The 27,012-nt window shown below is 38.8% G+C and overlaps 1 protein-coding gene across 1 annotated transcript in view; it reads left to right on the top strand.

The window, feature by feature from the left end:
* GALNTL6 (polypeptide N-acetylgalactosaminyltransferase like 6) overlaps nt 1–27,012 on the top strand; it is a 467,712-nt gene that overhangs the window by 409,351 nt on the left and 31,349 nt on the right. The window contains exons 7-8 of the mRNA XM_061475048.1: nt 10,506–10,623; nt 22,066–22,173. Coding sequence (XP_061331032.1) covers nt 10,506–10,623; nt 22,066–22,173 — 226 coding nt within the window. The remainder of the gene's footprint in view (nt 1–10,505; nt 10,624–22,065; nt 22,174–27,012) is intronic.

The following is a 27,012-nucleotide window of genomic DNA, read 5'->3' as shown; positions in this document are numbered from 1 at the left end:
GATTTGGGTTAACGCAGCTCCAGTACTTTCAGTTTTCAATTTTTTCTTGCAGTATTTTCATCATGCATACATATAGGTTAGGGGAACCCCTCCTGATCCTTGAGCTATCTCATGGCAGGCAGTAGGATGATGCTGCACAAACATATCTGGACTGTGTAAGCCTCTGCATCAGGGAGGCAGAATGCCTGCAAGGAACTGCAGTCTCTGTCAGTGAGTCACCCATAAGCCAACTGTGTATCCAGTCCAGCCCTATCCCGTATGAGGGAGGATTACTTCTGGGGAACTGCTTTTGAATTGCTACCAGAGCTCCCCTTCTTATTGCTGTTCTCAGCACTATACCTTCCAGCTATATGAAAATAGCAGGCCTCATTATTATTTGAATAAGTTCTTATGCAACAAAATAGGTAATTCTCTTTCCTGTAAAATGCAATCAGAAATAAACTTTGTGGGTCATAAGCCAGAACTGGCTTTCATGGAACAGAAATAGTCTTATATAGGTCTACAGTATTACTGCAGAAAGCCACACGTTGCCATACCTATTTCATGAGCTGCTTCGCTTCAGGTCAGCTCCACTTCAGGGTTATGTGCTATGCTTTTGCACGTACTTATTATCACACCAACACAGCAAAGCTTCCAGTCCCAAGGTAGTGCAAAACCAGCTGTGAGATAGGACAGAGCAAGCTCCTGGCTGTTTGCCCCCATACATATGCATGTAAGACCTGACCTTAAAGCTTAGGTAGGAATTGCTAGCTGATTAAGCAGTATGATGACAGCTGAAAGTTCAGATGCCTTTCAAATGCAAAGTTCAATAAATCAGGAGTAATTTGAACCATTCAAGCACATTAGGAGGTTCTGAACTAACTGAGAAAAAAGCATGGGTACCAGTGTGAGCAGCTGAAAGAAAACTTCTGTTCAACATCCATCATTAATCAAAAACCCATGTGAAAATCCATTAAAAAAATGTGAATGAAAATAATTTGTTCAACAGACAGAAGACCATATCATATAGAGTCAGCAGGAAAGCAATGTACTTAATACTCTGTAGTATTTGCTTAACACTGTGATGAAGGTAACATACATTTACCATTTTTCCATGGTTTAAGACTGAGAAATTAGACGAACAGCATAATTTTATTGCAGTTGGTGATAAAACCAGAAGGTTCATTTCTCTGGGTTTCTACAGCCTGCCTGCCCACCTTTACAGCAACATGAAATTAAAAGCAGGTGCAGTCATGTAACAATGAAGTGCTCAACCTCATCAGTTTTCAGCTCCTTCATCCTTCAGTGTGAAGTGTTTTCCAGTGTTTTTTCTGTCAGTTCCATTTTTGAAAAACTGCTTTCGCTGTTTCACGGTTTTTACAAGAAAATATTGTTGTGCCTCTGGTGCAGACAAGGAAAAATCCAATTTCTTTGTAGTGAAGTGCCTGCCCTCCCCATTACCCTTCGTAATAGGATAGCACAACAAATTATAAAGCTTTAATAAATAGCTGTCATACATCTAAGAGCACGTTTCCAGGGTCCCAGAATATATTTGTCTGCATATTTGCCCCTTCAGGAAGCGGGTTTTTTTTCCTTCCTAAAACTGAATGATAATGGTCTTGAAATCTTGGATCATTTGCAAATGGATGACCTCCTTTTTGTACCAGTGGCCTGGCTACACAGGCTTCAGTCTTCCTCCCTGTCAGCATGTAATCATTTCAAGCTTCTGCATTAACCCCCAAAGACAGACATAGATAAAATACTAAAATTATCTTTTGTCCCCATTTCCTGCCTGCCTTTGAAGCAATGTGTGTGCATAAGGTAGAGTAGGGGCAGCTGCTGACAGTACTACTGAAGAACTGATCAAAGGAATAACATACATCCGAATCCTCAGCTCCATGGCAGATCACAGGCCATATTGTTAACTGTGTGTCTCATCCACTTAGCCTAGTGTAAAGGCTCTGTCTGCTTGAATCAGTCACTAGGGGTAGTTTGTGGGACCCTGAAGAAAAGGAGATTCCATCAGCATGCTAGGCAGCAGTATTTTAAAAGACTCTGCTAAAAAGCCAGGAGCAGGTTATTGTGATTATCCTTCCCCTTATTTAAAATTTTGCAACTCAGAAATGGGTGAACAAAAAAGAAAACCCGCTGAAAACCGGGTTGCCATTTCCTTGCAGTGCTTCAATACTAACTCATCACATTTGGCCACCTGAATCATTCAGTGTTGTACAAATAAGCTTCAGCCTGAAATACTGCAGGAAAGGCGGGGGGGGAGGGGGAGTGGGGGAGGGTTAGAATGGCCTCTTTTCCTCACCTGGCATCCATAAAAGATCCAAGCAGCTGTTTTAGCAACCCCTGTGGAGGAGTGCGTATGGCACAGGAAACAACACAGGCCCTATGGACACAGCCCCACTGGTCCTGCCTGCAGAGCAGAGGCTAGGGTGAGCAGTGCTGCCAGAGCACTCTGTGGTCCAGCTGCCCCAGTCTGCTTGTGAGGTTGTGCTGGAAGGTGTCAGCTATGCAAAAAAAAAGGCTGTTCCTGGAGCAGTTTGTGATCCTATTGTGAAGTCACTTTTGCATATTATATACAGAACTATTTTTCTGAGCTGTAATGTCTTTAAAATCTACTTTAATTTAGAATAAACACATAGTGGTTTAGAGTTATAGACATCAAAGTCATAGAGTTATAGTAATCCAAATGAGCTAATCAGAATAACCTGTAACTTTTAGTAGCAGACTGCTTACCAGTTGGATTTGTTATTTATCCAAGAATCCCTGTTGGGAGGATGGGGTCTGAATTAAAAGGCTATTTTGGAAATAAAAACTTGTGTTTGGGCCAGAAGCAACATTTTAAGAGGAATCATCATCTTTATTTTAAAATTTCTCATTGAGAAAACTGTACTTATGATGCTACACTAGGCTTAAGTAAAACAATAAAGCAAAAGTAAGCACTGGAAATGGAAGACAGTTCCCTGGTTTATACCACTACATCTAAACAGAGGAAGATAACGTAGTAATTGGACAGTAATTTTGTTCAGCTCCTGTCCCTATATATTCTGAGAGAACAGATAGTGGTGGAATTTAAGGAACTGTTGTTATTCCCTAATGTAAGGGGGGTGATGATGGAGTCACTGTGCAGTCAGGATGGATAATTTAAAGATATGCTGCTGGCCTTGTTCCTTATTTGAAAATAGAAGTGTAATCTCAAATGAGATTGCGTGTACCTAAGTGTTCCATAGACGTGGATTTCCTTGTTAGCTTGAACAGATTTTTCCTGTTTAAAAGTAAGATGTATACTTGGGGTAGAGTATTGGCATTGTCTTAAAATTCCAGCTTCATATTTCATAATAACTCAGAGGCAAAAGATGATCGTAGGAGGTTCATTGTACCTTCCTAATCAAAATAATTGGATTTCCACAAGAATCAGAAACAGAGTGACTTCCTACACTACCCAAATTCTTATGCTCTGCAAAACACTGCTTATCTGTTTGAATCCTCATCTTGGGTTAACTTTAAATGCAGAATCTAGTGTAGTTGAGAATCTAGACATGTTGAGAAAGACTATATACTTTTTTAAAATGTGTTTAGTTTTCAATATGCTTCAAACTGACGCTTACCAAAACCCAGGAGGGCTGAAGTGCTCCTATTTTAGGAATGGCTGATAATGTTTTGCCTCTAATCAATCTTTATTTCTACATTTAAGTTTCAAATATTACATCTTCAAGGGACAACACTGAATATAAATGAAACCCCTCAATATGAAAAGGTGCTAAATCGATAGACTTGTTTCAAATTTTGCTTAGAGGCTTTTTTTTGTTTTCCCTGGCAGTTCTTACTCACTTCCTACTAATAGGCTGAAGGGGGGTTTGCTGCATCTTAACTCCTAATTCCAAGATCCATCCCCCTCATGACATGAATGTGGCTCAGCTGAAGTGCTGCTCCCAACTCTCCTTTCCTGCTTACAGCATTCAGGCCTCTGTCTTTAAAACTGCTGGTCTCTTTAGTATGACTTGCTGTTACTTTGCTCCTCAGTTTTATCCTTCTGAACACCTTTGACTGTACGATGGCTTCAGAATGCTTGTTTCTGCTTATTTGCCTTCTTAGTTAGAATCTTGTAGATCTCCTCTAGCAATAATTCAGATAGATTTCCCTTGATTTATGAGTAGGGGAAGTCTTCTTTTCAGAGGTTTCCATCTCTACCCAACTTACACACCTCTTCTACAGCTTCATTAATTTTCTAAATATGAAAGGGGAGGCTAAATGGGCCTCAACATCATTACCCACATAAGAACTCATCACTCTTTTACAACACAGGGTTTTTTTCAATGGAGTTTAGCAATGTGCTAAGAAAAATATGCAAAGAAACCATGTGATGAAATCACAGTGAATACTTTTATAAACTGAACCTCAAGCTCTTTCAGAGCTTTCTTTGTCACTGACTCTCTGCAGCTGACTTTCTGGCTGTCCATTGGAGAAGAATGGGGTTCTATTTTAATACTTCCCAAACTAAAGTTTCATTAACAAATTAAACATAGCTACATAGGGACTCGAAAGTCCCCATATAGACTTGGCGGCTACATGTTTCAGCACAATTATGATTTGAACTGATAGGTTGCATGAAAACTAAGCCTGATGTTTTTTTCTTTTTCATACTTTTAAGAATATTTGCTTAAATGCCAAAAATTTATACTTTAAGCTTCAAGTGTAAAATGTCACTGAGACAATTTTCATGTAAGGAAACTAACTGGTCATGCTCTCCAACAACAGTTACTACATAAGAATGCAAATTTTTATCAAAACTTTTTGAACTCTGCTGGTCATGAAAAATTTGCCACTTTTAGCATCAAGATGAGGCCTGGTTGTGATTTTAGTAGAGAGACTGTTGATTAGGTTGAGATGCAGGCTCCAAAAGTACCAGTCAAAGTAAATTAGCTCTGTTCTCTATCCTGCATAATAGTGCCTTCTGTGCTGGGAAGTAGCCACGCGTCAGGAAAAGCTTGTATGACTTTGTCACAGCCTGTCATAAGCTGCTACTATCACTAGTGGGTATTGTTGGGTACATATCCACTCTTCTGCCACATTAGCATTTCACAAATTTGAGTTGTCCAGGAAAGATACTACTTTAAAACATAATGGAACTCTGCTAAATCTGAATGCAGCTCTGCTCTGGAAAAGATAATAATTTTGTTGTCAACATTGAATAGAATTTGAATGGAGCTGGTTAAAAAGCAAGATATTTATCATTGCAAAGTTATCTATTTTGTGCTAGCCTGTGGTTGAGTGCTCTTTTAGACTGAGTATTTTAGAAAGTTTGGGGGAAAAAATCAGGAGAATATTTAGCACAGAAATAAACACAAGAGTGCTCTGCCTCTTACAGGACAGTTATCTCACAATTTAATTATCACTTGTAAAATAGTTGACTGGATGCCAGTGAGTAGAAATGTATGAAACATTCATGCATATTTACGGTAGGTAAGATGGAGACAGCATGCATCTGTATTAAACCTATCAACTTTTTAGAAAGATGTAGCAAAGGGAAATTAACATAAGAGTATCCCAACTGCTTAAGACTGACAATAAAATTATACAATAGTTTAATAAGAGAATACAGATTACCGAAACCATATGGATATATAGAAGGAGTCTGCAAAATGGAATACAGCTCTATACATTTGAATTTGTGTGACAGTAGCTTCTGTTCGCTTTGTGAAAATTGCTGGGTTACCTTACTGTAAATAGTTGGGACGTCAGAGTTACATACATTAGCAGAGGGGAAAAAACCAAGCTGGCAATTTACAGTGTACTGTGGTGACAGGTTTGAATGTACAGTGAATAAACCAGGGTGGAGACAGTTCTTATGGGGACCAAATTGACTTTAAGACAGACCTTTTCCTTACATAGTTATCAGCCATATATTTTAAGATTCTGTTTCTAGACTCTCTAAGGAAGTAATAATGCAGTGATTTGCAAAACCTATTTGGTGCAGATAGGGGCACAAATTCATCAAAGATGAAATTCTTCAAAAGACTGGACGCTTGTTCTTGGTGGGAAAAAAAAAGAAAGAGTAAATCCTATAGGATAATGTCACAGGTTTTACTTTTTAAATTTTGATGGTTTATAAAGATGGAGGTGACTCATGTTAGAATGGATAGAAGAGAAAACAGTGTCTTGCAGATATATTAAAAGTAAAAAGTCAGTACATTTAGAAATACATTTTTTAAATCTACTTGGTTCTAGAGTGAAGTATATAAAAGATTCTGCTTTTTATTTTATTTCTTGAAAAATCAGTAAGTCTAATCCATAGTCATTCTGGCTGCATCAACATTTTTTCTATGCACGGCACATAATCTGTCCCTCAATTTATCTTTAGCTGGCGCAACCTTTAATTTCATGGGTTTTGTCATTATTTTATTAATCTACATCACTTGCTTGACATTTGAGCAACTTAATTTCAGTTTCTTCTATTTCTGCATTCACTTCAAGTGTGTGACCAAGTCTGTCTCTCACATTACACATACACAGAGTACAGTTTTTAGTTTTGTTAGAACCTTTTATTATCTAGGATTAGTGTCAGCTTCTGCTATTTGTTTTAAGAAGCTTTGGTGCAGTATCAGGAATCACTGCAGAGAGCCCTGGGAGCAGTAACCACTGAGACAAGGTATTTGAATTTATTCACTCTTCTGAGGTGCCCTTATGTGGTATCAGTAGGGTGGAGGGGCACTCTCCTTGATTAACAAGACATTGAAATTTGCTAAAAAAAGTGCTCAAGCCCAGCTCAAAGCTGCACTCAGTAGCTCACCTGTCATTTCTGGGACTGTCATTCTGCCAGCAGCAATGTGGCCTCTTCCTCCTTGTCTATCACCTCCCTGACTCCACAAGGTCGGCATGACCCAGCGCTGACTCCCCAGCTGACATTTACCCCAGGTTTTTTACGCTGTGCCAGTTGGTTTGGCACGGAAGGTCAGTTTGTCTAACATATCCTGCATGAGATGGATGTCTCTTTCCGGCATTCATGCATTTCTCTTCAGCAGTTCAGCACAGAGCCTTTAATGATTCTGGATTATACAAAGAGATGCATAGTGCAATATGGCATTCACTGGATACAGTTATAATGACCAAATTTCACCTGTTTCAGGCAGATGATTTCTATCCTATGCTTTGCAAAGCACCCCTGCATGCAGCAGCATCTCAGTTTAACAATAATCAATGCACAGTGTAATAAATTCTTTACACTGAATAACAGGTGACACAAACATTCATCATATGACACTGAATAGATGTATCATGCATTGGAAATCTTCCAGTCTCAACATCAGCGTACCTACTGCACTCGTCATCTAGCACAAGTGCTTTCCCATTTTCATTTCCTAAGTGTCTTTCTGCATGCTGTCAAAGCTCCTCTTTCCTTTTCTCAAATCCTTTAGTTCCACTGTATGTGTCACTCTTGCAGTGTAATGATTCCAGACCCTGCTATGTAGTTCATTTGTTTGCAATATACCACATTTGTTTCTAATGCAAGTAACTTCATGTTCCTTTTAAGTGTATGTCATTCTCTCACCTTGAAAATTCATAGGTAAGATTATCTCTTTTCTTCCTCTGCATGTAAATTACGAGAAGTTACAAAATTCTTCACTGACTACAGTTTAAGCTGCTGCTATACTTCTTTTAGTGCACTTTTTAATTTGTGAGCTATCTTTCACATTAACCATTTACCTGCTTTCCTCAGCCTGGCTTTTATTGCAAAACATAATTTTATTGGGGTATTTTTTTGAACTCCCACAAACTGTCTTAGCACAGCAGTCTGACCTCTTGCATCGCTTTTGGATCATCTGGCTTTTACCTGCAATGTTGTTCTTTTAGTTATAGTCAGTGAGTCTGTGCAGAACTTCTCATGTGTAAGGTTTTTATAACTGTTTTTAAGTTTAGCAGCCTTAGCCTTCCAGCCTTTCTGATGTTTTGGGAGTCTTTGTCCTTCTAAGTTTTTGACAAAAAATATTTTACAGCTTCCCACTATAATTACTCACATAATATTATGCTACAGCAGCTCAAGTGTGATTGCTTAAGTGTCTGAGTAGGGCATCTCATGAAAAATTCCTTCTACAAGCATAGCTTTGTACTTGACATTTCTATACGGAAGCCGTTATACAAGAGATTAATTCTTCTCCTTTGGGCTCAGTGCAGTTCTTATCTGTGTGAGTGTTCCTGTTGACTACAAAAGGACTTTTCATATCAGTCATGATTGTAGGACTGGACATATATTGGAGACAGTTTAAAGCCTGTTCAGCAGGCTTGTGGTGTGGAGTGGAATACATATCCTGTGCCAAGCGGTCAGGTTCGCACAGCTTATTGCTCATCGCGCTCCAGTGAAAGCCATCCTGTTTGTCCTCTTCATTGCTCTTCCTGCAAAACAACAAATGTCAGAACATGTTGTAGAATAAGAATGAATGAAGGGACATTACACGCTGTTTCTTTCTTTCTTTATAATTTTTTTAAGTAAGTTCAAGAGCTATGAGTTTGCTGCTGTTCCAGTCATTGTTTGGGAGTTTTGCTAATTATCATAGATGTTCTGAACTTTCACATCTAAATAACAAGGAGGTTCTTTATTCTGTAGTAGCACTGGAAAATCTACAGATTAGTTATAAAGTATCATTTGTAAGCATCTGCCAATTATTTTGCAGTTTGAAGTCTCTGTTTTTTCTTTATCTTCCATCTGATTCATCTGCAGGGATTGCTTTTCAGAGGCTATTCACTGTGCCAAGAGAAATGCTTGAGAAAGATATTGTACCTAAGTAAATTAAAGAAATCCTGCATTTCCCCAGTGATTTCTGGGACTACATTTCTTCTGTCTGTAACAATTTAGTTATAAGCATTCTCCATGCAAGTTCATCTTTAGAAAAGGACATTGTGTTTTGATTATTTAGAACTTGAAGTCACAGAGGGCATGTTGTAATTAGATTTACTTCAGTATGAATTGAAAATGTATTGTAGTAATCAGAATCCCCAGGGGAAGGTTTTTAATAAAATCTCCATTTAATTTATTCATATGTGGAAAGAACAGTCAATATTTGAGAGATGAAATGTCAATAAAAGTAAAAAAGTATTAGCATTTGGTGTATGTTACAGTGCACGGCCTTGCCAATTACAATATTGCAGCTTTGTTTCACAAAGCTTCTATGTGCTTTTAAGAATATAATCTCTAAAGGAAAGTAGGATATCTCTTCAAAACAGAGCTTCCTAGTCATGAGAATGGGTAGTTTAATATAAGATACAATCTAAAAGATATAATGGGTATATATTAACGACTATCGTATAGAAGTGAGAAGTAAAATATCTGCAACATTTTTTGTTACCATGAATGAGGATGAGAGAATCATTTTTCTAACATTCATGCGTATAAGGATTCACTGGCATCCTAATGGTGGCAGAGGACACACTGCCTGCTGTTTTATCTTCTCCACTGGCTTGGATAAAATATAGCAATATAAAAATTGTTATGACAGGAAAAATATGGCAGGATGTCATTCCATTAACTTGATGTCCTCTTTAATAAAATTCCAACTTATGCATGGATTCCTGTGATACCAGCCAGTCTCGAGTTTACTGCCAAATCCTGAATCAGTGGCAAAGGGAGAAGTTCTTATTTTCTAGTCAATTCTTCAGGGATGGTACTGTCTGCTTCCATAGCCCCAGACAAACCATCTATAGTAATTCAGAAGAAAAATGCCCCTAAATGGGGTAATTTTCCCTCAGGAGCTGCAGTGTGGCAAAGCATACAGCATAGGATCCAGTTTCATGTTGCTTCTGTGATAAGGAAGCACTGCCTGGAAGCCATGCAGGTCCCTGTTGCATTGTGTGGAGCTTGCTGACCCACCGTGAACACAAATGTGTTCCTTCTCCCCCCCCTTGCTCTAGAACTCATAAGGCGAGTGTTGACCTGCATTGATTGAATTGCACATTTGAGTTGGACTTTCTTCAGCCTGTTGTTTCCTTCCTGTTCAGTGTAGATCCCTTTGTATCCCCCTTCCACCACAACTTCAAGGAATCAGTCAGCAACATTTAAATCTTTAGAGCTGGCAATGTATTTACTGCATTAAAAACATGGTCTTGGTAGGGAAAAGAAAAACCAAACACTTAGTCTCCACTAAAAAATTCCTGCTTGTAAATTTAAATGCGCTTTTCTTAAATATTCTCTAAAACTAGTTTTAAATATCAAATTAGTTTTTTATATTATCTGTGGAAAAGCCTGAGTTAATTTAAATAAATTCCACATGTTTATTCATGGAATAAACAGGAACATGGGGAACATGGGAAACATAGCAAATGCTTTATGTCTATCTACGTGTCTAGCACATTGACTATTTCTCATCTAGAGTACATTTTGGGGTGAAGAGGTAAAAGTCATTTGTTTACAGTATTCTTTGTCTTTGCCTTCCATAATATTGCAGTTCACACAAACACTCACAGAGGCACACACACACAGTCCAAACATCTTCATTATTGTTTGTATTGTTTTATTCATCCTTCAGGTCTCCTGTGATGGCTGGAGGTCTATTCGCTGTCAACCGGAAATGGTTTTGGGAGCTGGGAGGCTATGATCCAGGATTAGAAATATGGGGAGGAGAGCAGTATGAAATCTCCTTTAAGGTAAGTCATCAAGTCACCTTATACAATACTTCCTTACTTTTTGGGTGCAGGACTGATGACCAAGATGCTTTCAGTCAAACTGGCTTTTGTCTTTTAACTAAAATTAATTTAGTACAATAAGACTCTTCCTTAGGAATTCCCAATATTTTCACAGAGAATTATGTTATGAGGATATGCTCCACAAGCCATACAAAAATCACTTTGAGTGCAGCTCCCACTGAAAGTGTGGTAGCTTACTACCATCAAAGAATGAAGTTCTACCTTGTTTCTTTCTTCAAATCTTTTCCAAGTGGAAGAGTCTTTTCCTTCTCTCAGGCTGCATTTACTTCATGTGCAAGTGTTGAGCTCAGCTCAATAAGCCAACAGAGAACTAATCCAGAAAAAAGAAAACTGCATAATTTTCTGCTGAGATCAGTAAGTTTGGTCAACTCTGGAGGTATGATCTCTTGGAGTCAGCTCAGGGAAATGGATGGAAATGGAAAGATAAATTTGTAGACAAAAGTACCCCTTTTCAGTGGCAGTGAATCACTGCTGTGAGCTGTTATCTACAGACCAGCATTTCAAAATCAGATGATTTTTCAATTGCATTTGAAGTATTGTAATGATAAAATATGTAGGGAGTTTTCAAATGCTGGGGTTTCGTTATATCCTCATATCCTCTATGTTATATCCTCATGTTATATCTTCATATCCGCTATGTGGACATGCGTATTCAAATCAGTTACTTGGCTTTTACATGTTACTTTCCTGTGTAAAGTCCTGTTACTTTCCAAGTGCAAAATAAGTATTTGGATTACCTTGATGAGAACTAACATGTCTAATTTAGAAAACTGAGTTTATTGTGTTGCAGTAGACCTGTAACTAGATAGAATTTCATGACATAGATGAATTGAGTCAAGCGCATTTGGATAAAGCTTGGTACTGAAATCAGAATTCATTTAGCTTCAGGATCTTTCTAACCTACTTCCAAACTCCGGTAGTGTAAAGCTTAGTAAATAAATGTAGTATGTCAGCCATGACTAATATCATACATCTTGCTGAATCTGAGTTTCAACAGCAATTAAAACAACAGATCTGAGGCCATTCTGTTGACCGAAACATACAGTGTATCCTGGACTGCCAGGCTGTCTTTAAAGAGGTTATCAAGAACAGCGGAATAGTTTGTATTAACTGTGCTACTCTCATGTTTCTCCAAATAATTTTTTATAAAACAGGAAGGCAGAGGAAATCCAATAGCTAGAAAGTGTATTTAGAATATATTGATTTACCTTCTGTCCATTCACATTGTTTCACAGGCAAATGTAAGTAGTCCCGAGTAGCTGTCACAGTAGTCTTTGACAGGTCACCCATGTTACAGATATTATTTATTTTTTTTTATCATCACAGACTATACTTGTGATGCTCTCCTGTCCTTTTATAGAAACCATGGTAACAGCACTGGAAATTGAGATACTAGGTTGTCCCACTGTGCTTTGTTCAAGTGATAGGTTTTCTTGGAGGCAGCTGTGTCACACTGGGTCTCATTTCAGGCATATCTCCTGATTCATTTCATTAGTATCTGCTGACCTTAGGGTCCCTGTCCTACTTTATTAGTGTTTGAAGAAGAAAAAAAAACAACTACTCTTTAGAAATTGTTGCCAAGTAGAAATAACTTTCTATTGGAAGAATTTAACAGATGAGAGTTTTAAAAAGAAGACTCCTGTTTGGTCTGGAATGACAAAAAAAGGAGAGAAAACTCATGGAGGCAAAAGGGAGAAACAGAAAGGATTGTTTTTTATGATATCAAATCATCAATATCAGCTTGGGAAAGGCTTCTGCTTCAACAGTTTCTACTGTAGCTATAGATTCAATTATCTTAAGACAAGAAGTTAGCTAGCCAGTTCAATTCATGAAACTTGGAAGGATGGTGGACTTGCCATCTCTCTCTTATTCACAAAGTCAGTGAAAAAGCCAGAGGACCAGTGTGGTTCAGTTTCCTCAGCTGCTTGGATTGGTCTGAATCTATGTCTTACCTTTTTGGTATGTCTTACCTCTTACATCTGTGGCCTCTGGAAGCATGGTAGAATGAGTGCCCTGTGTTGATTCCATGTCTCACATAAATGTGATTTTGCTCGGCAAATAATTATTTGGAGTACCCTGACTGAAAAATTTCTCTAACTACCAGATTAGCTATTCTCACACATTTCCCCTTAGATTAAGCAATTCTTAAGTATTTTGTAAAAATATGATGGGTTTTTGTTAAGAAGTTGCAAAAAGAAGCCTGTTTGAAATGTCCCATAATTGTGGGAAGTTTGTATTTAGAGGACTGTTTCAGGACGATCTTTAATCTCAGAGACATACGTGTTATTCCTTTTATGGTTTTCCTCTATCTTGTTATTAACTTGGAGATCCATTTGTATGAAACCTGCAATATAAAGGTAAAGAAGTAAACAATTTCTCTGCTATTAACATGCTGATGACATGACCTCAGTGTCAGACTGAGGATTCTTGTGGTTAATTCAAATGAAGTGATGTAGTTATGGAAGGATACTCCATGTCCTGTTATGTGCTCCCTGAAATGAAGTAGCGTCTGGTTCATCTTGAACTGGTTGCCCTGCTCCGTGAGCTGGAGTGCAGAATGTTTGCAGATCGTTTTTGGTCCCCAGTGATGCATTTTAAACTGTACAGATTGACGGACTACTGTCGTGGTTTAAACCCTAGCCAGACAGCTTGTTCACTCACTCCCAGTGAGTGGTGCCGGGCTGAGAGCAATCGAGGGCACACCCCCCACCCCCCCCGGGGCTCTCCCCTTCCCTGCTCCCAGAGGGACAGGGAGGAGGATCGAAAGAGTACAACTCCCACGGGTTGAGACAAGAACAGTCCAGCAACCAATGTACAACACAGATCACCACCGCTACCACCAACGACAACAATGATAAGAGAAAATAACAAGGGAAGAGAATACGATACCACCCGCCAACAAACAAGTCCCACCCGGAAGCCCGTGTCCTTCCGGGTAACTCCCAGTCACCCCCCACCCCGGGCATGACGTGCTGTGGTATGGAATACCTCTTTGGCTGGCTTGGGTCAGGTGTCCTGTCTCTGCTTCCTCCCGGCTTCCCCTCCTCCCTGGCAGAGCATGAGCCTCACAAAGTCCTTGGTCAGGGTAAACATCACTTAGCAACAACTGAAAACATCGGCTTCACCAGCACTGTTCCCAGGCTGGAAGTCAAAACACAGCACTGCACCAGCTACCATGAAGGAGAAACATGACTGCTACTGCTGAACCCAGGACAACTACTATAACCCTTATGCTTAACATTTTAACAGTAGGTCCAGGTACTGTAAAATCCAGGTAAGCTGTGGCATGACTTTAATTGGCACAACTGTTCTGATGCAAAGTAAAGCTTACAGGCATGTTCAGGAAGATTTTTCACAATGTTTGTGTCAGATATCATTTTTATATGTCCAAATTCACTGGCGGAAAATGCACATTTAAGAAACAGTAAATGTTTGATATTCTCTGGCCTAATTTTATTTGGAGAACAATTTATTAGATGTTGGAATGAAAATTTACTCCACACAAACATTCACACATTATACAGGGAAAAGATCACTTAAAAATAAAGATCTTATTAAGCATCTTCTCAACCAAAAGCCTCTATATTATTGTACCAGAGACTTCCGTAGTCATCCCCACAGCTCAAGTTACAGAAGTGTTTGCTATAAAGCAGGTGGGAAGCCATGAGTGCAAAGTGTGGGCTTACAGAGTCAGAGATACTGGATCTTTCAGAGAAGTATGATAGCTATGTCTGTGCTAGACTCAATAAAATAGTTTGTCTAAAGTCCTCTGACTTAAGGAATTATTAGCTTCTTCATCATGAACTTAATATCAACTACTCTGCTCTGCTCACTGTAATATTCTACTGCATTCTGTGAACCCCGGACACACAAGGAATTGAAGCCTGGTACTGGACCTAGGGCTGCCATGCAAGCTCAAAGGAATCACTAAGAATAGCAGAGCCGTATTGCTTTATGAGTTCAAGACACTAAGACAGAGTTCAAGGACTGATTAAAAATTACATTAGCAGGACAAGTGGTTGCCTGGAGGGTCAGGCAGTAGTTCCTGACAGGAAGAGGTCGAACCAGATTTAGGATAGGTATTCAGGATAGGAAGCTTGGGGGGAAAGTGTCAATTTTGATGGTTTTCTCTTGCTGTTCCACTAGACATGGCCTGGGGTGACAGACACTAGGCCTCAGTGCAGAGCACGGTCCTAACCAAAAGTTAGGGGAGGAGGGTTGCATTATCTCATTGTACAGGGACAGAAGGTGGGTGGTGTGGGCAAAAATAAATGTGTATGTGTTTGAGGGGGATGGGTGTTTGATGGAAAGATACGAGGGAGAGTGAGCCTGCAGTGAATCTAAATTTACTGCAGCACAATGTAGTAAGTTTCTTCAAAATACAGTACACTTTATAATGTTTCTGTGACATTTGAAATTGTGTCATAGTAGGAAAGGAAACTTCCTCGACTTCAGGAATGATTCTTCCAGGTGCTACATTGTCAGGAACACAGAATGACAGGTTAAAAAAAAACAGGAAAAAAAAGCTGCTGCTTAAAAATTTGTTTGACCTTTATTTCCCCAGCTACAAAACCCAACATATTTCTCTGTTGTTCTTTTCTTGCTTGCTATCATTACTGCTTGGACAGCAGCAAATGTAGCACTGGATGCCATGCTGATAAGCTGACTGCTTTTTTCAAATCAGAGCACACATATGCACATTCAGTGGATGATGAAGCAGACACAGCCCATGTCTGAAAGTATGACCTCTTCATTAAATAGTTTCTTAGATTAAGTTTTACATAAGAAATAATGTGCAGCATTTTAATCTTTGGCAGTGTAACCTCAGAATCAATTTTTTTAATTAAAAAGATGTATGATGTCGTGCTGACGACACTGTTCAGCGTGTGCTAGACGTGCAAAAGCTGGCAAAGCAGTGAAACTTGACCTGATTAATAGTGTCTTTTCTCAATAACCATTGAAGCCACTATCTAGGAAATCTAAATTTAAATCTGTTAGGCAAAATTTATGTAACAATCTCCAAAATATAGAGTAGTGAAAGATACTGGTTTCCTGTGTTTGCTGAAGATCCTTGTAATGGGTTGACCCTGGCTGAACACCAGTTGCCCACCAAAGCTGCTCTGTCACTCCCCACCTCAGCAGGACAGGGAAAAGAAAATATAATAAAAGGCTCATGGGTCACTCACCAATTACTATCAGGGGCAAAACAGACTTGGCTTGGGGAAAAAATCATTAATTACCAATCCATTCAGAGTAGGGTAATAAGAAAATAAAACCAAATCTTAAAACACCTTTGCCCCACCCCTTCATTCTTCCCAGGCTTAACTCTCCATTTTCTTTACCTCCTCCCTGCCAATGGAACAGGGAGATAGTGAATTGGGGTAGTTCATCATGTGTTGTTTCTGCTGCTCCTTCCTCTCAGGGACAACTGCTCACTCTTTCTCTTCCAGTGTGGGGTCTCTCCCATGGCAGACAGTCCTCCATGAACTTCTCCAACACGAGTCCTTCCCATGGATTGCAGTTCTTAATGAACTGCTCCAGTGTGGGTCCCTTCCATGGGTTCAGTCCTTCAGGAATAGTGTGGGTCCCCTACAGGATCACAAGTCCTGCTAGCAAGCCTGCTCCAACATGCTCTTCCCACTGGGCCACAGTCCCCTTCAGGCTGACCTTCTTCACTGACTTGGTGTCTGCAAGGCTGTTTCTCTCACATAGTCTCACTCCTCTGACACTGCAGGTGCACAGGGGTTTTTTTAGCCCTTCTTAAATCTGTTATCCCAGAGCTATCACTGTCACCAATGGGCTTGGCCTTGGTCAAGCAGATGCCTTGGAGACATCTGGTATTGGCTTTATTGGACATGGGAGAGGTTTCTAGCAGCTTCTCACAGAAGCCACCTCTGTAATCCCCTCATTGCTAAAACCTTGCCATGCAAACTCAATACAATCCTTTACATTGGATGTTCCTTAGGCATCATAAATCATGCTGTAACAAAAATTCTGACAGTGGTACCCTAGCTTTGTTGAGGCTAGTCACCTGTATCTAGAGTTGTTTTATCTGTATCCGTGCTGGCACACTTTCCAGATTCTCTTCACCCCTGTTTTCCAACGTACACTTCTAAGTTTGTTAATCCATTTCTTTATCATCATCTTCATCATTTTTAATTCCCTTCACTGCTGGAAATCTTGACAGGAGATCAGGAGTCGGGGAGCACTGCCACTTGTTAGCGCAGTTGTAATCTATATGAAGAACTGACAAACACGGAATATTGCCATTTTTTTCTTAGCATTTTAGAGAAGCCAGTGAGTATTGTTCAAATATCCACAATCATCAGTTCCCAGTTTACAAGGTACAGTTTTAATATCCTTGATGGAAATCCCACTGCACCACAAATGGTTTTCCTGTTTGTGAACCCATTGACTCCAGATTTGCAGTCAGTGATCCTATTTTTCAATTTTTTTCTTGCATTTAGCTGAACATCCTCACTACATGGAAAAAATTGTCAGGATAGAATTCTTTCTCCTCTTTTACAACTGCTAAATCTGTTCTTTTGGCTTATATTTCAGGAATAGCGACTGAAAAATCAGATGTAGTTTTCATACTCTTATTTTCTACAACTTTTTCAGCCCCATTATGATAATACATCTCTCCTATTTGTAGTCCATCCCTCTTGCACAATGCAGAGAGCACCAAGCTAACAGCTTTCCACGACATACTTTATGTTCCTCTTCCAGCAGTTTACTGTTTGTTTTATCCATCCATTTCGGTGTCTCTCACTGTTGTCTGTCTTGTTACTGACTCTCAGAAGCAGTATATTTCTCAATTACTTTGAAGCCTGATCCAAAATCTATTCAGTCTTCCCTCAATCTTTTACATAATTTGCTGTATGTTTATGTTCCTGTTCCACAGCAACACATCTAGAATAGACTAGAAATCATGAGTCTCTTACTACAGTAATTACAAGTACAGTGTAGCATATGGATTGGAGTCTCATTCTAGCATGCATAGTATTTGCATTTTCCAGATTGTCCCCAGGCTGAATCACTCATAAACTAGAGGGGTGGGGAATAAGAAGATGGAAAGGGAAAGGGAAAGGGAAAGGGAAAGGGAAAGGGAAAGGGAAAGGAAAGGAAAGGAAAGGAAAGGAAAGGAAAGGAAAGGAAAGGAAAGGAAAGGAAAGGAAAGGAAAGGAAAGGAAAGGAAAGGAAAGGAAAAAAGAGAGAGAGAAGAGAAGAAGAGAGGAGAAGAGAAGAGAGAAAAGAAAAGAAAAGAAAAGAAAAGAAAGAAAAGAAAAGAAAAGAAAAGAAAAGAAAAGAAAAGAAAAGAAAAGAAAAGGGAAGAAAAAAGAAAAGAAAAGAAAAGAAAAGAAAAGAAAAGAAAAGAAAAGAAAAGAAAAGAAAAGAAAAGAAAAGAAAAGAAAAGAAAAGAAAAGAAAAGAAAAGAAAAGAAAAAAGAAAAGAAAAAGGAAAAGAAAAGAAAAGAAAAGAAGAAAAAGGAAATTACAAGTGCAAAGAGAATTCAATTTTGAAGACAAAGCAGTGGTGTGAAAAAAGGGTGATTCACCCAAATTCCCATGAGAGCTGTAGAACAGAGCCAAAAAAAAAATGCATCTGTGACATCTAAGCTCCAGTTAGGAACAAAGCTACATAACCACAGCTTAATCTCTTTTAAGACTTGCATTAATGCCTGCCTTTTGCTTTCAACCATCCCTATAAAAGATTTTGCAACATTCTGTTGGAAGGAGGTATGTAAAGATACGCTGTGATATAGCATATAGTTGACGTATAAACTACTCTTCTTTTGATCTTTCCAAGCTGAAATTGCACTGTTTGGTTTTGTCTTTGGTTTTTATACCTCAGCTTCAGACCAGATTCATTGCTTTTGTGAGGAGAAGACATTAACGATCTTGAGAGTTTCATTTCCTAGATAAACAGAGAGGCATCAGTGTTGTGATATCATTTTGCCAAATGTCCCACACCACCTGAATTCCTTTCATGGTACACTGGAGGTTTGTAATATTTAGCACAGAAATCATTCTCCAATTTTATGCATTTAGTGCTTGTGACATAAAAGTGCACATTTTAAAGACAAAGTTGCCAGAATTGTTCTTCCCAGAAAAATACAAAAAAAAATGCTTTAAAATCATTCTGAAGCTGGAAGATGAACATGAACAGCTGCTAAATGTCCTTCAGGGCAGCCAAGTTTCATTTCAATTACCCTGCACAGTGCACTTCAGGTGCAGCACAGCATTTTCAAGTTTTATGTCTATCAGATATAAGCCTAACACAAAGTGTTATTTCCTCCCACATGTGATTGCCTCAGCATATCTAGTTGTATTTCTCTGCATCACCCCACCCCACCCCTTTTCTTTCACTGGTATCCTACTGCTTTAGAAGGGATGCAATATATGTCTACTTCATCTCTCACTGTCTGAGTTAAAGTAATACTGGCCTATACATTTATTCCTGCTTTCTTGTCTCTTAAACTTCCATGGCTGACCTTTGTCTGCGTCAAACTCATACGCTGTCCAGTCTTTGAAGGCTATGAAACCTTGATTAATCACTATAATACCCTGTCTAGCCTTTGAAATAACACCTTAGTTTAAAAACCAAGAACAAATAGTAAATATAGATCACCACTTCCATTGGTGCACTGGGTTGTTTGAAGACAGCTACAGAGAGGACGTTCCTGCTAAAAAAAGGTACAAGTGATGTAACATAGAAATGAAATATTAACAGAAAGGTGAATAACTATTTTTTTGTAATGATGGCATTATCCAGCTTATCTTAACACTATAATTTTTATGAGTTTTTTAGTATGTTTATGAACATGTTTTCCAGTGAATTAGGTGACATGAGGTTAAATGGGTGAGGATTTCAAGGTTTTCCTTAAGAAGTAAATTTTACAAAATATTTTCTGAAAAGAAAATAATAGTCATGTCTACATGGCATTGCTAGACTGCTCCAGGCAGTAATCAGCTATTTTGGTATGGAGGCAGAGGTCTCTGTTTCCAACCCACCAGTCCTGAGAAGGACTGTGCTCACTAGGAGACTGGTCAGGATAATTTCACAGATAACTTCAGGATAACCACAGAAATAGGTACTGAAATACTTCTGATTCCATCAACATACATCTTTCATTTGGCAGAGTGATGCCCAGGATGGCTGCTTTTATTACCCTGTGCCACTAACCTGCAAAACTTGTCTCCTCTTCTGAGCACCTACTCAGAGCTCCTATGCCTTGGCTAACTGTATGATGGGAAGTGGTAAGTAGCAGCTTCCCAAGTAGCTCTCAGTTGTACCCAGCTGTGGAAGGACGTCTGCAGAATTTCAGGACAAAGCCAAGCATATATAGCACAGTCAGTCTCAGGGGCTGAATTGCAGCATGCTACCTTCAGCAAATGCTTTAAGTCATGCTCACGCACTAAGTTGTCCCATATTGCAGTATTTAGCATCCACATGTCCAGATTACTAAAACTGACTCCCAAGGTCACACTGCCAGGACCAAGCAGATATACCCACTGTAACACAAACAGGCAAGCACAGCAAAAGATGCCAAACTTTTGCCCATTTTCACTGGTGTTTTAGATGAATGGAGTTTATGGGTTTGTTTTCCTGTGATTTCAAAAAGCCAATAGCTACAGCCAGCTGGGGGACAGAACAAAAGAGACAGAATAAGAACTGTATGGTAAAAAAAGTGCAGAGATGCACATTGTTTTCCACAGGCATCACGTAGAATGCCAAGTACTTGTGATCACATCATATTTTCCGATACCTTTTTTTTAAGAGTCTGGTTATTGTTGCTTTTATTCAGAGTGTGTCAACTTTTGGATTAATTCCTTTCTGAATGGAAATTGTTGGTGAAACTTTCAGTTGTCTGCAGTCTGCTCTGCTTTAGCCTCAGTTACAAACTGATTTCATGCCATTTTGCTCCAGAGTGCATCAGATGCACAGAGCTAAAATTCCTGCATATACATGTAATGCAGGGGCCTAAGTTCTCATCCAGATTCATGGCAATGTTTCATGAGCATCTATGTATGTGTCCACCTAAAGAGATATGGACAGGACAAGCCCTTTCTCTTTCCCAGCTTTGGAGTGGTTTTCTTTTAAACTGGGAGTGGGGTTTACAATGTTTTTGGTTTTAGTCTAAAGGCTGAAAACTGAGACCATAAGTGTTCCCTATGTGAAATAACAGCTATTTTGTTCTAAATTTCTGGGGAGCAGAAATTGTTTATCCAGGATTAGGAAATAGTTTTTATAATACCAATGTTTTTACTCTGAAATAATGTTTAACTCTTGGTGGTTGGTTTTAGGATGCTTGAAGGTTTCTGCTTGGGGGTTTTCAGGGATAGTTTTGATGCTGCTTTCCATTTTTCTGATTTGCAAAGTCAACCTGTTTTTTTTTTTTGAAATCAAAAAGTTAAGAATGTTGTCAGTAAGGTACATAAGTCATCTAATAGCCATGTTGGAGTTTGGTGTCTCTAAATGCCAGAGCATAGAAAATCATGCCCATAGGTTGGCATGATTGCCATAGTTCCTCTGAAACCTTGCTCTCACATGCACTTCGTAGAGCCTAGCCATGCTAGGTGAATAATATCTTACTTGCTGTTTATCAGGAAACAGCTTAATTTTTAGAGCCATGAAGTACTTGCAGCTCAACTGAGTTTTGGTTGCTCAGACCTGTAGCATCAAACTTGTATACTCCAGATAGAATCAACTCGGTTGGAAAAGACCTTTAAGATCATCAAGTCCAGCCATTGCCCCAGGACTGCCAAGATCACCACTAAAATGGTTCCATCTGTTTTAGTATTAAAGTATTAATGATGAAATGTAGTGGCATTTTCTTCTTCCTCTGTTATGTAAATTTGATCAGAAGTAAATTGATTTTTGTCCCTTTTTCTTTACAAAATGAAGAGTGTCCTTACTAAAGAATAAAGAAAATCTTTACTAAATGAAGAGCACCTTAATATTTAAGCACTGTATTCACTATTCAGAAAATAAGCCAGGTTTTGCAGGGGGGTTACTTCTGACTGATGGCCTGTTTTACTCACAGAGCCTTCTTTAAATTTTCATCCTGGGTGTTTTAAAACAACAGACACAATAATATCTTGGTTGCATTGCAGGAAGACTATTGGTAGGCATTCTAAATACATGTTATGATTTTATTTTCAACATACTCTGCTTTCGCACAGTGAGATTCCAGGTAGAAAAGTCTGCCATGTTACCTAATCCCAGTTATCATCATACTGAGAAGGCCACCACTATCACTGTGAGAGGGGTCAGTACAGAATGATGTGTCATTTTCACATACCCATTACTTAAAATGCCCTTTTTGCCTCATTTATTTCCAGGAATCATTCTTTCACTTGCCTTCTTACTGCTTTCCAGGTGTGGATGTGTGGAGGTGGCATGTTTGATGTTCCATGCTCTCGAGTTGGGCATATCTACAGGAAGTATGTCCCATATAAAGTCCCTTCTGGAACCAGCCTAGCACGGGTAAGTAATTTGGTCTTGCTGTTTTTTGTATTCATTCACCATCACTCTCCTCATTCCCCATGAACTAGTTTCCAGTAAACCATTAAAATGGAAAATGGAATGGGTTTCTATATTTCTGAAATGAGATGTGTAATTGCTGAAGTTATGCTGCCTTCCAGAGATAAAATTGCCGAGAATAAAATGGAAACTTAAAAATACAGGGTTGGACATCTCAACATAGAAGCATGTTTCATGCTGAGAAACATTTCATAACCCAGGAATAACCTAAGGCTTATAGTTCTCGAATTGCACAGTGTTCCCAGTCATAGTTTATACAAGCAGGACCAATTTGAATGCACATTTTCTATTGGTCAATGGAACAGGCAGAGTATCACAGAAGAGATGTTTTCTGAGACAAAAGGACTGAGTAACAGTGATTTGAGTGATTGCCTAATTATTGTGTAAAACCTGGTTGTGGAATACAGCCAGCTTAGAGCCTTGTGAGTGAGAAATCGCAAGACCTCTAGACATTTCTGAAGGACAACTGAACACATCCATATCCATGATGTGCTCAAGAGAAAATGTTCTGCAACTTTCTGGAGATGTTCACGGGATGTCAAAAGATGAGAGACAAATGGCACAGAGGTAGCTTCCGGGCAGATACTAGTATTTATTCATGCTTGAGTTTAATCTTTTCTGTTTCAAAGGTTTGGGGTGTTTTTTTATAAAATGGCATTAGTATTAAAATCTGCATATTGCCATAGGGTAATATTTTATGAATCATATTTTTTTCTCAATAATGAAAATGTGGTATGAATAACAGAATAAATCTCTTGCTTTAAGGGGAAGATATTCTTGGTTTCAGCACCACAGGACAAGGCTTGCTGTAGTAACTGGAGCAGAGGAAAGAGGCTGCCTGCGCTGCCTGCCTGACAGCTAGCTAGATAGAAAGGATTTACCTTAAAAGCACACCAGTGCAGGCAGTGTGACAGCACAATACAGTAATGGTATTAGTGGTGGCATTAGTGATAGGGACAAAAGCTGTATTGACTGAATTGTGAGATTAAAATCTTCCCCCAACATAGCTCTGTGTAATATCAGAGTTTCCCCATCCAGATTTTTGGACTGGGTGAAAGAAACTGCTTCATTTATGGTATCCCTTGCAAAAATCACACACTACTTGAAATAAATCTAAAACTCAGTCTCTATTTTTCTCTATTACACACAAAGTATCCCATTAGAGAATATGCTGTCTTGTGCATTATCTGCAGGAGCAAAATACAATCATTTCTATTTGTACTACTAGCATCTAGTGCAGTTCAATGCTTAACTAGCTTTTGTGGAGGCACTGTGAGTACTTAGAACCATCAGGTAGCCACAGCCTGCAGCCTCCCTGTAGTATTTAATTTAGCTTGATTTCAATGAATCTGTAATTAAATATTACCAAAAAACATTCCTAGCTTTAAAAATTAATTCTTTGCCCATGCACAGAGTGACTGTATCTTGTGGGAAAAGATGTAGTTTGCTGGTAGAGAGTGTCTTGTCCTTTCCATTCAGAAAATAGATATTTTTTTATATGTTGTTGGGCTCCAAAACATGATGCTTAGGTAAATTTCTGGCATATATTTATCACTGAAAGGAAATTCTAAGGTTCCCAGCTTCTTCCTAATACAATATTCTGAATCAAATAATTGATGTTAGGATACATTGCATCAAAGCTGCCAAGAGCATAAGATCTGTATGTTTTAGTGTTTGGGGCTATATCTCAGTAACTAGCCAAGGAAGAGAGAGCGAATTTGGTCCCTGACTCATCAAATTGTGTGTCATTTTAAAACTAAAAATACTCTCTTTTCCTCATCCAAGCCAGAAAGGGAAAAGAAAGGACATACTAATCATGTGTCAGTCCCTTTGATACAGACAGCCTGTAAAGTGCCCTAAATGTAGCTGTTAGCTGAAATAATACTACAGGAGTACACAGAAAAGTGGCTGGATATTTCAGCTATCTTTGCATTATCCTTCAAATATTATCTTACATCCTGAAAGGTTATAGTCTAGCCTTATGAGTATTTTATCTAAAACTTCCCTCCTGTTCAAGACTATAATGAATAACACACTCAAGAATATCTGGAAGTATTATTCCTGCTGCCAAAAGCAATACTTTTCACTACTATGTAGTTTCCACAAAGGTTTTTACTAAATCCTTTTCCATCTTCTGTATGTAAAGGAGGATGCTGGAGGTGCAGTTCATAAGGGAATGAGCCCTATGAAGCCCTGTTGTGATTGTATAAATGATCGCAAGAGCCCCTTCATTAACCTTGTACAGATACTGTGTTAAAGAATGACAGATACTCCTATTCTATCCCAGAGCAGCAGCACGAAGGATATGGTGACTAGTGTTACAAAGAGGATAGAGCTTTTAGACAAATTCAGGCATAGCCCAAATCACGCCATGGGTTTCCTTTCAAGCTTTGTCAGTTTATGTTTGCCCTTAAAAATAATGCTTAAGGTGAGCATTTTACCTTCTCTGGGGATTTCACCTTTCTATTATATTTTATCAATAAGTTTCAACCCAGTTTCAACCAGCTACATAATACCTAATAGATGTAGATATATTTTTAAAGAGCTGTGACCTGGCATGAGGGTCATATATGCTTTATTAAAGGAGAGACTTGTCAAAAACTCTGTTCTGCCTCCCCATCAATAACTAGCCATTAGTGTACCACACACAGCAGTATGTATCATAACATCAATTTTCTATGTCCTTTTCATCATATTTCTTACCTTCTTACCTGTCACTCAAGACCTGCAAAGCCTGCATGTAGTTTTTGCTGACACATACCCCATTAATTGAAAAACATCTTATGAAATCCTGTCAGTAGAACTGTTTGGTGGCACAGAAAAAGGTAAAGGAAGATGTAAACATGCATAGTAGATTTATAAAACAGAATGTGACGGCCAAATGCAGATAAAAAAGCTGAATATTTTTGTGTGGAGACATTTTAAGATGTTTCTGCTTGCCAAATGCAGTCAGTCTCCAATTTACAGGTAATTGGGCATCAAGATTAATGGGCATGCAGATGTCAACAGTGACTCCACATTATGATGTGGAAGCACCACATAATTTTTCATTCATTCCAAACCTGTCAACCTCTGCGCAAAACTGCAGTGACTAATAACTTATTTTCTCTGTTTACATTAGGTAAGACATACAGAAAGCAAACCCCAAAATCTTGAAGTCCTATGCAAGGTGTTGCCCTATTAAAAACTTCGAATTATGTTACTGGTATTCTTGACTTTTGCTTCCTTTTTAACTATTCTAGCTAAGCCATTTTCTTTTAGCCAGTTACCTATGAAATTAGGCTTTAAAATCTTTAAATCAGTACCTTTTTCTTGTAGGTGTATCTTAGTTTGTTATTTATTTTATCGAGTTTCCCACTGCAGGGAAGAATTTCTATTTGTGATTCTATAAAAGCCATAAGAAATCTACCAAAGCTCACTGATCCACAGGATATGCAGAGATGAACTCAGAAATTCAAAATAAGGAAGGAGTTCTTTACTGTGAGGGTGGTGAGGCATTGGAACAGGTTGTCCAGAGAAGTGATAAATGCTCCATCCCTGGCAGTGTTCAAGGGCAGGTTGGACAGAACCTTGGGTGAGGTGTCCCTGTCCATGGCAGGGGGGTTGGAACTGGGTTATCTTAAGGCCCTTTCCAAACCAAACCATTCTATGATTCTACAGAAATCTGTTTTATTTGCAGGTATTTTACGCAGCATTTTAGTATTAACTATGGAACATTAGAGCATTAGGCCTTTCTGAAGGGAAGGGCAATCCCACTGAAGTTCAAGTCTGGATGCTAACCCAGCAGTGTGGTGAACCCTAAGCTTAAGCTGAACTCCTCCCTGCACACCAGCACACAGGATCCCAGAGCACAGTGATCCTCTGACCAAGCAGGCACAAGCACGATTACATGTGCCTCATTACACAGTGTCACTGAATTGGAATTCGCACAAGTTTGGGTTCAGGAATTCAGCTGATAAAGTTGGGTTTAAATTCCCACCTGCACCATTTGTTCAGCCTTTTCATGCCGCTTCAAAAAGGATCTTCAAAAAAATTGCTGTAGTTATACCACCCGGTGCTGTAACCATATTTGCATTTGGACAGAACTTCCTTTAATATCATGACCAATTTGGTCTTCTTTATTTTCTTCCCAGCTGCAGATAATGTTTGGGATTTTCTTAAAGGAGCCCATGAACACTTTTTTTTTCAGCTTCCAGGCAAGTTAAAGAGCCAAGCAGAATCAGTTAGGTAATGGCTATGTTTTGTCGTGACTGGGGTGCAAACCAATAGACGTGGCGTGCTGTTAAGCACTGCTGGCACTTTCCCAGTCACTCTGTAACACAAAAGACTGTAGCACAAAGTCAGTTGTGATTCAGCAGGCACAGTAAGCAGTTGAAACATCATCTGAGAATAAGTAAATTATTCAGGAATCAAGCAAGAATCACCTTCTTGCAACAGTGCAGCTATGACATAATAATTATCATGATTATACAATACAGCTTTTAAGTTTCCATTATTTTTTATTTAACAGATTTCTAAATTCATTTTTAAAACTAATTAAACCAAAACCTCAAACTTACCAAAGAAAATCTTTGCATTAATGTCTTCTAATCCTTGAATACAAGAAAGTCAAAGTAATTTTTAAAATGTATTTTTTTATATTTTCTCCAATCTGAATAGAAGTTTTGCTTTTGAGATAATAAATGCAACAGAACAGGCAGCTTAGCTATCCAAAAGGAATACAAAGAAGATGGAGAGCTATAATAACAATAACAAAATCAAAGCGGTGGTATCTGCTTTGCA

This window comes from Pezoporus flaviventris, unplaced genomic scaffold, assembly GCF_033815535.1.
Source record: "Pezoporus flaviventris isolate CSIRO_AGI_PZ_B2104156 unplaced genomic scaffold, CSIRO_AGI_Pfla_v1 ptg000002l, whole genome shotgun sequence".
In the NCBI taxonomy this organism is placed as follows: Eukaryota; Metazoa; Chordata; class Aves; order Psittaciformes; family Psittacidae; genus Pezoporus; species Pezoporus flaviventris.
Note: the sequence above shows the minus strand (reverse complement) of the source record. Positions and strands in the feature narration are given on the sequence as shown.